The 14354-nt window shown below is 36.3% G+C and overlaps 1 protein-coding gene and 1 long non-coding RNA gene across 2 annotated transcripts; one reads left to right on the forward strand and one right to left on the reverse strand.

Moving 5' to 3' along the window:
• The first annotated feature begins 275 nt into the window (after positions 1 to 275).
• On the forward strand, positions 276 to 7370 carry LOC148801235 (uncharacterized). The gene is made up of 3 exons (XR_016084542.1): positions 276 to 2357; positions 4666 to 5030; positions 6476 to 7370. It is a non-coding gene; the product is annotated as an uncharacterized LOC148801235 (long non-coding RNA).
• LOC104602101 (uncharacterized) lies at positions 2817 to 6213 on the reverse strand. Its single transcript, XM_010265665.3, has 2 exons — positions 5688 to 6213; positions 2817 to 4141 (listed from the first exon to the last, which is right to left on the reverse strand). The coding sequence occupies exons 1-2, from the start codon at positions 6069 to 6071 to the stop codon at positions 3593 to 3595; spliced, it is 933 nt and encodes a 310-aa protein (XP_010263967.1). The 5' UTR covers positions 6072 to 6213; the 3' UTR covers positions 2817 to 3592.
• Positions 7371 to 14354: the final 6984 nt, after the last annotated feature.

Below are 14354 nucleotides of genomic sequence, written 5' to 3' on the forward strand. Positions count from 1 at the left end.
AATAAGCCCAAAATAAATGCTTATTTTAAAAACAAGGGGTTATTTTTTAAGCCCAAGCTTCTAGCTTCTTTTTAAGTGCTTATACAATAAGCACTTATTCAATTTTTTTCTTTCAAAATTATCCCTAGTTAAATTTTAAAATACCAATTATAAAATTATCTCTAGTTGAATTTTATAAAAGTGCTTTCATAAAAGTACTTTTGTAAAAATGCTTTTATAAAAGTACTTGTATAAAAGTACTTTTCATAAAAGTGCTTTTATAAAAGTTCTTTCATAAAAGTACTTTTGTAAAAGTGCTTTCATAAAAGTTTTTATAAAAGTAATTTAACAAAAGTACTTTCATAAGCGTATATTTTGAAAATTTGAAACAAAATGAAGGACAAAATAGCCACAAATGCTTATTTAAGTGCTTACCGGAGAAAAAGACTACCAAATGCTAATATGAAATAAATGCTTATTTTTTGAAATAAGCACTCCAAACATGGCCTAAATTGCGTAAGTATAACTTTGAGGTTGAAGTTCAACCCCAACTTGGCCTAAGTGAAGAAGAAAACCCACTTGAACGAAGTGAACCACTTTTGTGGGATAATTTGATAAGTCTTCATCCAATCAAGTCTTTCATGGGCAAATTTGAGAATCTAAAAACTCTAAAGCATTATATCAGTGTTTTCCCTGGGGGTGTTCATTGTATGGTTTAAACTGTAAAACCAAATCGAACCAAACCAAATTTGCGGTTGGTTTGGTCTGTAATAAAAAACAGTTTGGTTCGGTTTCAAAGTTTTGAAAAATATGGTTTACGATTTTGGTTTGGTTTATTAAATAAAATATCAAATATTTTAGGCTTTAAATTATAAATATATAATAAAAGTACTTATTTTATAAAATGATAATAAAGATTAAAGATTAAAGACTTCTAATTTTAATTTTAACTTTTAATTAATAATTGAATTTCTCTCTCTCTCTCTCTTCTCTTTGATGCCCTAGCCCCTTTCAGTTAATTATTATTTTTTTGTTCTATACCACTCCAAAGTCTCCAAACAGTATTAAAAACCGCACCAAACTGTAATAAAACGGTTTGCTTTGGTTTCGTTTCTATGCCAAAATGGTTTGGTTTGATCTGAGGATTTCCCAAACTATAACTTACTAGTTTGGTTTGAGATATTCTCCAAACCACACCAAACCGGACTGTGAACACCCCTATTTTTCCCCTCAAGTCCTCAACACAATTAGTGGAATGCGTGTGTTTGCATATTTATTTGAAACATGAAAGGAGGTTTATGAGGAGGTCAAACAATAATGGAGATTTCAGTATTTGTTAGAAAACACATTCGAGGCTTAAGTAATCTTCCCTAAATAGAGGCAGTTTGCTTCAAATTTAAATATAATAACTGAAACACTCCAAAATATTCTATATATTTAGAAAAAAAAAAAGTGGAAGTGAAGATTATATACCAACAAATCTGTGTATCAGTGTATGATTCAAGATAGAATCTTGACAAGCTAATTTCATATAACAACGATCAAAGAAACTCAATCAATTTTACAGCCAAGCTTCAAAATCAGCTTTTATTAAACACAATTCATCAATCAAAACATTTTCTTTCTAAGGGCGTCAATTAGTTGAACAGGTTTTCTTTGTAAGGGCACCAATCAAAACACAATTCACCAATAATTGGCTTACACAAATACATTCCAAAACCCTATAAAAAAGTTGAACATAGAATTTAATTCGAAAATTATTTAGAGAAGTATTGTCACTAATTTAATTGAAAAAAATAATTAAATTTCAGCACAAGGTATGGGTGGACCTGTGCTTGTCAACGCTTCGAGTCCCATGGGTTTTCCTGAGAGGGGTGTGCTAGAGAATAAATCCATATTCAGGGATCTCACCTAACAGCTTAAGCTTAGGTTGAATAGTTCTTTGAGTTGTTTGTCTAATAATATTTGAAAGAGTCGTGCACATAAAATTTCCAATTAAACCCTTGCTGACTCTAGTGGTTTTTAATCGAATCTCTCCCACTTCTTTTGTATTGCCATGAAAAGGAAACCACAAATTTCCCTTAAATGCAGTCCATGTGGCTATGAAATATACAATAAATACTTTAACATTTACCTTTAACTTTTAGAAAGTTATTGTTTCGGGGTGTATGCCCCTAGAAGTAAAGGTGTGAAGCAAAAGATGTGCACCTCTTGCAACCTGAGATCTAAGCCTTGCATTCATGATATAAGATATGAAGGCAATGCAGTTTATCTCCAACCTGCCTCCTCAAGGTGTATGCCTTTCAGCCTCACCTTAAAGCCTTTTAAAATGTTTGGCTAAATGAACGTGGTAGCATCTCAACAACAAGATTCAGATGGTAAGAGCCACACTATTCTGTACTTTGGACTGAATCTACTGCACATCCATGTTTTATGTCACATATAGAACTTTTATTTCTCTTCTTCCAAATAAATGGGAAAAATGGTGTTCATCATCCATATGTAGGAGAAACTGTGGCAAGGATCTGAAGTCATGATGGTGGAGAATAACCCATGTGTATGTACAGCTTATACATGTAATATCTTTTTTTTTTTTTTTAATACTAGCAGAAAGCACATGTCAGGAAGAGGACATAATATATATGATTATATAGTATTAAATTTTAAATAGGTTTGAAGTAAACACATTCAAATTAATAATAACTATTGCTTTCTATATAAGATGTTCTGTGCAGTTGTGTTCTGGATTTTGATCACAATGCAGGCCAAAACAGATGGTAGGAGTTCAACTTATTTGTGCCATCTTTGAGATCTTCAAAATGATTTGTTAAAATAAACATTAACTATCACCCCTTTAAACAATGCATAAAATATGGCAAAAAAAAAAACAGAGAAAAGCATCTACCAAATCCATCTGATTGTTACAGTTATTATAATCAAGAAATGCAATTCCTCTTGTATTAAAGAAAGTATCAGACCTGCAATAGTGTCCAGTGAACTCTCACAAGTTGTTAACAGATTTTGCAAAGCCATCACCAAGCTGAGTTGATAAATTCTTGTGTTATGCTATGCTCATTCTTCTGTTACCCAATGCTCAGCGAACGTATTCTGGCTGCACCTGGGGTCTTTCAACTGTTTGATCAGATTATATCAGTGCCCTGGCCTCTTCCAATATTAATTATGAACAAGGTCTAGGGGTTATATAAGGTTTAGTTATAAAGGGCAGCCCACTGCACAAGGTTCCCACCAATGCAGGGTCTGGGGAGGGGCAGACGTATACAGTGTTACTTCTGCACATACAGAGAGGCTATTTCCAAGATTTGAACCCTGGTCTCCCAAGGTCACAATGGAGCAACCCAACCATTGTGACAAGGCCCACCCTCCAAATTCAACCACAGGCTTCCAGTGTCACCAACTGTCTTGCACCAACAAAGGTAACAAATCTAGAATTTGGGTTATTAACTTTTGATCAATTGGTTCAACAGAGGCTCTCGTTGTCAATCAAGAAAAAAGTTTGGGAATATGCATGGTTTCTTTGTGGAATATTATGTCTTCACTTCTAGGTTTTTGCAATAAACCATGTCCACACACTGAGCAAATACACCAGGAATTGCTATAATATCTTAGTCCATGAACCCAAGAATGGGAAAAAAGCAATAAGCAACCTTATCAATAAGGGTGTATCTTTATTTCTCACTCTCCTACTCAACTTGCCTTTTCTCTCCACCTGTGGCCTTGGTGAACCACCTGTCATTCGTGATGGCATCCTTATGGGCCCCATTTCAGGCTTGCCTTGTCTATCTAGCTCATCCCATCCACCAAAGCTGTACCTGTATTGACCACGTTTCTTAACTGAACCATCATTTGCTGTCACCCACGACTGATATCCACACCTTCCGTTACCAGCCTCACCAACTTTGTCCTCCTGTTTTTCTTCAGCATTCATTCGAACATCACCTGGAGCCCTGGCAAATGGCTTCTTCTTGGTCCTGGACCTCGGTATGGGGCTCTCACGTCTCCTACCCCAAAATTTGTCTATTGCAAGAGAAATTGCAGACTGCCCAAGTGGAAGTACTAACGCCATGAGGACAGCCTTAGGACCTGTACCTAATAACATCGATAATATAATGGCTGGAAGCATCCATCCAAAAGAACTGAAGACCTGTATTAGTCCAAGAATATGTGTCAGACATGTTTAACAGATTTTTTTTCACCAATTATGGCAATATAACCAACCAATATTCAATTTCAAGGTTTGTTTAGCAAAGGAAAACAATGGAAAAGGAAAGTTTCCATGTAGTGCAAATTTGACTTAAGGCCAAGGGCATTCTAATTCTGCCTTAACAGCTTAGCAAAGCATGTCACTGAACCTTTAAGGTTTAAAGACATACAAGCACTCATAAGCATGTGACAAAAGCAAGTGGTAACTTTTGCAAAACCCCTGTGTGTGTGTATTTGTCTCTTCTTCATTTGGCAATTGCATACGACCATGATATCATTCTAGATGAATACTGTTGGTACTCTAGTGGTTTTTGTGATTCAAATTAAATGTTCCTTGTTTTCTGTTTTCTTTTGTTTAGCGGAGTCTCTTGAGTCCCATATGGACTAGGAAACGAACTCCTTTTGGATTTATCTATTGCTTTGTGCACTTGGTTTGTCTTATATTTATATTTTTATTCTTTTCAGAAAGTCCTCCTTTCTGACATTTTTTGGTAACCACCAAACTCTCCAAAATGTGGGAGAAGTCCCAAGAAAAGTGGGAGATGTTTTCTTAAGGGGCGCTCTTCCAATTAGTTTTTGGAACAGTGAATTACTAGCTTTTGTCTTCTTCACGTTTTTCTGCTCTACTGTACTGGGTTTCTCCGTTGAAATCGTGTTTAGGCACATACATAGTATCCTGGTTCGATGCTTGGGCTGTAAGTGCATGCAACACAAAGGCTAAGAGCTGTTGTATCCTAAAGGCTGACTGCGGAAAACATTCTACATTAACAGATAATCTCTGAGAGGTGGCAAAATCGATTTTAAGGAGTGCGAACACTTACTGCAACTCAGTAAGTCAGTTATTATCGATAAGTTTATCTATCTTCCCATTAATTATCATTTGATATTTATTCCTACAGTTGTGGATATGTTGTGCCATTAGAACCTTGTTAGTTTACCATTGCTGCCATTTTTCTCATTACTTTCCAATATATACAAACCAATACTGCAGACACGCCTGTAATGCTAAGACTCATTAACAAAAGAGTTAAACAAAACAAAGTAAATTTGGATGAATTCTCATCCTCGAATCTCAAAAATACAGTCATAATACTCTTCATGTTTTTCAGTTGGATGGCCAAGAGTTTTCTGCTCTCAGCTTTCTTGTCTTCAATTAACACTTCAGTTCTTTTCTTTTTTAATTGCATCCCTCTCAACTGGGTTTGCCCATTCAAGTCATGGTTACCATGTTTACTAATGCCCCCATATCTTTACCACTCAAATAAGCAACTATAGTTATTGAATTAAGCTAATTTTCTATAAATTACATCCAATAGAAATGGAGCTAGGTGTCCATTCCATCGACCTAAACGCAAACCAAGTACGCTCGATTTAACATGTATTAGAGCAGGACAAGACTAATTAAGCGATTACCAAACAAATACAAAAACTCAATAACAAAGAAAGTAAACAACTTTTGAGTTTTAAGCTGGTTTTACACCAATTACCTTTAGAATCCAGACATTATCAATGGCTTCCTCGAAAACCCCGGATCCCTCGTCGGAATCCCATGATGACTGCTCATCGGACCACCATTTGCGTTGTTGTCTGTCCCCCCTTCTGAAACCAATACCATCGTCTTCATCTTCTGCGTCGTCTTCGCTGATCGAATCTCCTCCTAATTCGAACCTGAATCCTTCTCTTAACGTCTCAGCGTTTGAATCCCAGTACGACTTACTACCGTCACTACTTCGACGAGGACGATACCTGGCAGAGCGGCAGGGAAGATGAACCGAGAAATTAGGGTTTCGGGGTGGAGAGAGATTATGGTTTCTCAGTGGCCACGGTGGAGCAGAGACAGAGCAGGGGAAAGCGAGGAGACGAGTCTCCATGATTGCAACGCCAACTCCATTATCTCGTTTCTGTTATCTTCTCCTCTCTAAAATGGATGGTCCACTTGGACTGTGGTCTGTGGAAGAGGCGAGAGGGACGCTGGGGCGGTCGACCAGGTCCATTTTCTATGTGAACCGCCGGTTTAGATGCCTAACACTACGGCTTAGTTTGAGATTGCTTATTTTAGAAAAGGGAAAATTTTTTAAACTATTCTCACTTATATTTAACGGACAATTTGTATTTACCGATTAGTTATTATCTTAAGCCACAATTAATTAACTCCATCTTTATCGTTAATGTCTGTTAATATTCCGTTAAAATCCGTATATATATAACACCACCTGACCACAGGTGGTAAGGTGTTTGTCTATGAGTATATGAGGGCTGAACTGTAATTGCACAGGCAGCGGGATCTGAGAGTCTGAGACTGGTACATCATCTGAGTAGCAGAGAAATACCGATTCTGCTGTCAAACAACCTCGCCCTCACGTTCCATTGGCGCCATGAACTGAGAATTCCTCTGATTAACAGTTGCGCTAGAAGGGGCTACCGCTGGAGGTCTCTCTCCGATCTCCCGAGGATCAGGAAGAGCAGGTTCACCACCGTTGCACCGCCTCCACCTCCTCCTCTAAAGACATGAACCTCGCAAACATGCTTTCTGCCTCCGGGCTTGAAGGTCGATGATGGAGGAAACCTTCGCATCATTCGTCAATTCCACCGCCACTACCGTCGATGAAATTCGGAAAGAATGAGCTTGGAGCATAGTGATACCGCATCAGACCTGAGCTCAGCTGCTGCTGCTGTTGAAGATGGAGATCTGAGTTCATGGCCTCCCTGCTCTTTGACTGCAGTTCTTCCGGATGTTTGAAGCTCGAAGGAAACAAACGATTCATGTCCTTTGGTGATGTTTGAGAGCCACCAAACATCATCTTCCACCGCTAGGTAGAAATTTCGGAATCTCCTCCACACACACAGGACAGTCCAAACCGTCGCTGGTGGACGGTGGAACAGGGGAGAACGGAGGCAGGGCAGGTTGAAAACGAGAGAAAGAAGTACACACAGTACTTCCTCATAAGCACGCCATATACCGATTCATGTCCGATACCAATGTTTGCTTCGTTGCTGGTTTTGGTGATCCTCTTTGTATATTGTTGACTGTAATTCTCTTCATGGTCATGGCCACCGCCTGTTGGAGAGGATAGGTGAGGAATTGAACGTTGTAGTTAGTGTGTGTGACGTGGTGGATTTGGTTGGGTTTTATTTTGAAAATTTTAAGAATAATGGAGGGTTATTTAGATATCTTCTCTTTTTTTATTATCACTTAACGACGATGCCACTATGGTTACTCTAAGAGTAAGAGTAGAGTTAGTCAATTAGCTAAAAGATAAAGGGTAGTTTAAGAAATTTGTTCTTTAAAAAAAAGTGATTATTGAATAAGTGCTTAAAAATAAGTGATGACTGGCGGGGACCCGGTTGACGTATAGGTTTTGTTAAGAAAAGCTAAATAAGACTAGACAATTGTTTTATACTTTAACTTTTTAAATAATTAATAGTTATTTATATTTTATATATTATTTTTAATAATTTTTTGAAATACAAAAATTACAATAATTAATTTCAGTTAGGGCGGCTGTTCATCAATTTGATGAAACCAACCAAACCAATCCAACTTAACTCGAGTTAGTTGGTTTTTTGTATTTTCGGTCGGTTTAGGTTTATCAATTTTCTAACCTGACCAAGTTGGGTCAATTTCTCATATTTCTTAGTCCAAAATATTTTATATTGTAAATTTAAATTTAATTTTTTTAAGTTTAAACCTTTTGAATTAACCTACCAAATCGAAAGCCAATCCAAACCGATACAACTCGAGTTGGCTGGTTTCACTAATGGTTAGTTAATTTTGAGTGACCAACTCTCTAACCCGACCATGTCAGTTTAGTTGGTAGGGCTGTTCACAGGTCAGGTTGGGTCGGTTTACTACGGTTTTTACAACCAACCCGACTAGTGTTAAGCAAAACTGACCTGGTCGATTTGAGTCGGGTTGGGTCGGTTTTGGTTCTAAGTTCATCCCTGTGATAAAATCTTGCTAATTTTAAAAACAATCATAAATTGAACATCATTTCAGCCATCTCCTATGATAAAATTTAAATGAAAAGTTAATCACAAAAGTTGTTCATTAATCACTATTCACTAATCCAAAGTTTCTTGCAACCATTCAAAAACTAGGTGGCCTAATGGGCTTTGGAACTTCATGTTTGAACTAGGAACTAAGTCGGTTCGGTTTGGGTCGGTTTCGGTTTTCTTGTGTGAAAACCGAAACCGACCCGAATAATCGGTTTAGGAATTTGAACAACGCGAAACCGACCCGTGCTAATGAAAACCCGGCCGACTTGGGTTAGTCGGTTTGGTCAAGTTGTGCCTTCTTATGAACAACCCTATTGGTTGGCCAAACAAACTACAACTGCATCCGAATCGAACTGACCCATGAACTCTCCTAATTTTAGTTAAGTAGTCTAATCTCTAACAAACAACAATAGTTTAATCCCCAATAATTATTGAAAATTTATAGTGAAAATACACAATTGATGAAAAGAAATTTATAACAAAAATATAATAAATACAATAATTACGAGGATACAAAAAATACTGAAAATATATTAAATTAGGCAATAAATAGAGTAATCTCCAATAATAGTTTGACCTCTAACAAATATTAATCTATAAATTATAACGAAATACATAATTACTAAATATAAATTTAAAATAAAAATACAATAAATTAAATTTAACAAGTTAAACAATGATAGTTTAATCTCCAAAAATTGTTGAAAATTTTCTATTAAATAACAAAACAAAAATAGATTTATAAACAATTATTGAAAATATTTTTATCACAAAAATAGAATTAATATTAATTTTAGTATATATAAATATATAATAAATATAGATAGGGATTTTAAAATTATTGTTAATAAATGTTATTTTTTCTGAAAGCTAGTATCTAGAATTATTAATTGATATAAGTGAAATAGTGATTTTATTATTAGTACATTAATAATCACAATTATTGTTCTATTTATAATATCTATTAAAAATATTTTTTTAAAACTTATTAGATAAATTTGTTATTTGGAAGCTTCAATACCTCTAAATTATTTAATCTAATTTTCATTATTTAAATAATATTTAAAGTTTTTTCAATTATTTATATTTGTATTCTTATTATCTAATCTTATTAAATCTATGATAATTAATTTTGTGTTTTTGATAAATTTTTAAATTCATTACTTAATTTCGTTATTTAATCATTTTTTTTTGTTTTTTTAAATAAATATTCAATCATATCTTTATCACTTGGTTTTCTGCAACAAACATGTGGATGCAGTACGTCTATGTCATTTGTTTGATTCTTAGCGGAATCCTTTCTCTCCATTTGCATCCCTAGACTGAATTTGGATTTGTTCCTCCGAGAGCGCTCTTCACACCAGCCTCACAGCATGTTGCAGCCATGCATTGGGAATATCTCCCCATGAATGCCAACATACAAGTATGAGAGATATTCCCAAAGTAGGGCTGTAAATGCTATGAAGTTGGTGTGAGGCATGCTGTGTGAGGAGCAAATCCAGATTCTCCTAGGGGAGCTGAACTGGTTTCATGAAATAATGACTAACTAGAAAACTGAGTTCATGCCTTTGTGGAATGGTTTTTCCACAGGTCCTTAGTATTTAACTCATAAGTAGCAATCATATATAATACATTATTTCTACTTTGTTGTTTTTTATATGTTTAGATTTGAGCTACCCATTTTCCTATTCTTTAAATCAAATCCCAAGTTAGATTTTTTTGGGGTTTCTAGTAAGAGAATTTGTCATTGTTCATTAATTAAGAGCCATGGAATTGGTTTGCTGAAAGAAATAAATTGATTGTTTAGAAGGTAATAATTTGTTTCAACATTTATGAGGTCCAAGGAAAAGGGGAGCTGAACTGGTTTCATGGTGTCTGGGCGCTAATCTCAGGGTGATTGAGTTCACATCTCCGCCCCACAATGTCCCGCCCCACAGCACATCCCCGCCGTGTATTAAGAGCATCTCCCGAGGATGACATCATTGGTTCTAATATTATCATCGGGAGATATTTCCAATACATGACCAGAATGTGCTATGGGAAATGTGGGGCAGGATATTGTGAGGCGGAGATGTGGTTTCCAAGGTGATTACTTTATTCACACTATGTGGGGGTCATTCTACTAGCGATGGAAGTCATGGCAACACTCAAGCCTATGCAACAAACCCGGTGCCTTGCATTATAACAGTTGCTATTAGTTCAATGATAGGGACTTCACATCTGATATTCTACTAGGAAATGGGATGAATTTCATGGTAATCTCCTTAAATGTTGTTCTTGAAGATTCAACGAACTGATATTCCCTTGTTCTAAGCAGCTTTGTACCATTGGGAGAGATAAGAGGTAATGATGTGTTTGAAGTTCAAGAATAAAAGGAGCTAGTTCATACATTCAAAATTATAATTGGGGATTTTTCCATTGCCTTTTGAATTGTTTAAGCCTTGTAAATATGTAAATTGCCTTGGCCAAAGTTATGGGTTTAATTTACATGGAAACCTCCAAATAAATATGGTCCTCCATGGACCTAGGGCTCAAGTTTACATGAACATGATCATGGCCCAATGATTGAAGTGTACCAAGTCCAATTAGGTTCATGTTCTATTGTAATAATATATCAAATCCAATTAGGTCCATGTCCTATTGTAATAGGATAGTCCCTATGGCAAAACCACTAACTCCTACATAATGTAGCATGTATGGGAGTTAATCTTAACCCAACACCTCACTTACATGCGATTGGTTAATAATGTGGGCTAAGGTGGTAGAACTAACTCTAGGCTATAAATAGCCTTGCCTATGGAGAAAGAGACTCTTGGGCAATCATACTTACAGACTTGAGAATTCTCACAATCTCATACCAATACTTAAGAATTGCAAGCAACCATAAGCTCTTGTAAACTCCAACTCTACTTTAAGATCAAAAGAAGAAAGAAGAAAAAGCAATTTTTTTAGTTCTGTGTTTCACAATAGGATTCAAGATTTTACAAGAAAATCAGACCATTGTGAGAAAGCCCTTTTTAGAGAAGCATTCTTCATAGTTGATCAATCAAGTGTGAATCCTTGAGTGAAAAAATCTACACCAATTCTTAAAAAGCACCAAAATCAAGAAAATCTACATTAACACCTTGAAAACACAAGAAACATGCCAATGACATTCATCTTCATCATTTTTTATTGTTAATGAGAGGTTGCTCATGTCATCGATTAAAAATAAAGAGAGTTTCTTCCCATTGTATTTTTCTTCATTTTTATAATTTATCTCCATATTTTTGTTATTAAATACACAAAATTTGTGTTGACAAATTTCTGACACACCTAATTGGACCCTTGCTTCCTCTCATCTTTGGAGTCAATAACTGTAGCACTTTTTCAATGGCTATCAAAAAGACTACAACTTCTTCCAAAAAATCCTCTGGTGTTTTTGGTTCAACCTACAATCGACCCATCACATGCACCATGGCAAAATCCAAAAAGGTTCAACTATCATCTCTAATGGAGTTTCTAATCATGAAAAGGACTAAGGTGATTGTTTTTCAAAAGCAAGGCTTTATTTCAACCCTTCACACTTTTATTTGAGGGAAGAGGAGCACTTTGTATCAGATGATCAGTCCAACACTGGGTCAAGGACGGAATCTCACTCCTCTTTGTCATATATCCACTCCTACTGTACTCAGCCTCTAGTGGTGTTGCACCAATTATGATTATAAAAGCCACAATGACGGAAGAATGACCCCAGAAGATGGTTAAAGCCATTAACAACCTCAAGTACTCCAATGTTGAGAATGATATCTAGATTGCCTTCTTGATGAACAAGCTGGAGATACATAGCTGCCAAGTAGGACCTTTTCATCCTCCTAGATTCATTCCACCAGTGACTCTCAACCTCCAAGAGCAGTGAATGCAGCACCAAGAGGAGTAGGGTCATACTACCATACAAAACATGATGCAGGACACCACTTAAGTTTTTGTCACCTATCTAACTGTGCAACAACTCTAATACATGATTGCCAACACCATAAGGGCTCATTACAGAGGAATCTCAAAGACTTCTCTACTGTATGCTAAACCATACACTCATTGCATTGATGAGATGCACATGCCAGTTGGATACCAACCTCTCAAATTCTAGCAGTTTGACGAGAATGGCAACCCGAAGCAGCACATAGACCACTTAATCAAGTCTTGTAACAACATGGGAACCTACAACGACTAAATGGTGTAGTTTGTTCACTCTCTCAAGTCTACAACATTTAATTAGTATACCAACGTCCAGTTGAGCTCCGTTGATAGTTAGGATCAACTTGAGAGAGAATTCCTTATTAGCTTCTACTACACACGTTAAATGGTCGAACTTCTGAAACTCTCTACTACAAAGTAATGGACCCATCATCGATTACATTAAGTAGTGGAGGAACTTCATCCTTCAATCAAAGAATGAATTGGCCAAGCTTCTGCCATAGACATGTGCGTCCATGAGATGCACTAGGGGCTACCCTACAACCTTAAAGGAAGCATGCCTACCACCTTTGAATCTCTAGCTACTCAAGCTCATGACTAGGAGATCCATATAGCCAATCATGAAAATCCTTAACTAAGTGATCCTCGCGAGAAGAAGGAAACTAAGAAGTAAGGATGGAAATTTCTACACTACCCAGTTGGGGCGGGTTTTGGGATTCTACAACCTGTATATGTATGGGTAGAGTATGGTATTAAGCTAAACCCAACCCTCCATAACCTACATATTGATGGAAAGCATATAAACTTTATGTATCAAGTGTTAAATTTAGTAATGTTTTGAATTTTATTTCAAGGATAATTGATGGTTTATATGTTTATTAAATGTTTTGATCAAATAATTGGAATTTTTTTTGTTTTGTTTGTAATATTTTACTTATTTATTGCTTATAAATAACAAGAAATTATATGCGGGTTCTAAATCCAACTCTCCCTACCCTTGAATGCAGGGAGGGTTCGGATTCTCAAAATCCAACTTGCTATGGGTATTGGGGCAGGTATGGGTTGGGAGGTTTACGGAGGTGGGTAGGGTCTAGAATTTACAAAACCCTCCCCGAACGTGCTCTGTCGCCATCCCTACTAAGAAGAAACCCAAGAAGAATTATAAGACATCCTCCTCCTCCTCTAAGGGAAAGGAAGTCATGACAATACTATGCATCAATTAAGATCTTTAATGAAAAGAAGAAGAAGATGAAGATTAAAGTTAAATCTTTTGCAAACTAGGGCCAAGAGAAATCTAGGCCAACTCTGAAGGAACTAGAAGAGGAGTATCCATTCCCCAACTCCGATGTTCCAAATATGCTTAGCTAGCTACTTTAAGCAAAGTTGATTGATCTTCTACCATCTAAGTGACTTGAAGAGTAAGGACATCTGACCGGCCACAAGTAGTATCAATACCATTGGATGATTAGTCATCCAATTGAAAAGTGTTTTGTCTTGAAAGACAACATACCTCATCTTATAGAATAAGAAAAGATTGAGTTAGACCTTGGTGATAATTCCACTATTACTAATGTCACCATGGTAACTTTCAGGTCTTTTGGTCTAGTTCCATTATAATCATTCATAGGTTTTCCATCATTTTCCTAGTACAATGGATATCTTGACCTCAAGAAACTTTGCACCTCTGAAGGGCAAGTTAGAATTGTAACAAAACTCTTGGTTTCTCCTCAAGTTATGGAGATTGGGGCAAGACAATTCGATCCCTAATGATGTCTTCTTCAACAATGACCCTCCTAGATGGGCAATTCCTATCCAATTTTGTGTTGATTAGGAAGTGACCATAGTGTATGCATACCCTAACATGCTAAATGCTAAGATCTAAGAGTCTCAACATCTCGACTATTTATAAGTTGATGACTAATGACTAATGATTTAGATTATTAGGAAGAGTCATCTATCCCAGAAGATGAGATGGAAGATGGGTGGTTCACCTTTACTAATAAGAAACTAAAGGAGAAGGTATGACACCAACCTAAAAGGGTCATTAAAAGCCTCAGCTCTTGCTATTGTTGAGGTTAGTGAATAGATCACTTGTGGATGTTGCTAGAGATTAGAGTCCATCTAATCAAGCATACTCTCCTTGTCACCTACTTCTCATTCTATCTTGAATTCGAGCATGATTTCCACTACTATAGCCGGCC

This window comes from Nelumbo nucifera, chromosome 3, assembly GCF_055504915.1.
Source record: "Nelumbo nucifera cultivar China Antique chromosome 3, China Antique-T2T, whole genome shotgun sequence".
Lineage (NCBI taxonomy): Eukaryota > Viridiplantae > Streptophyta > Magnoliopsida > Proteales > Nelumbonaceae > Nelumbo > Nelumbo nucifera.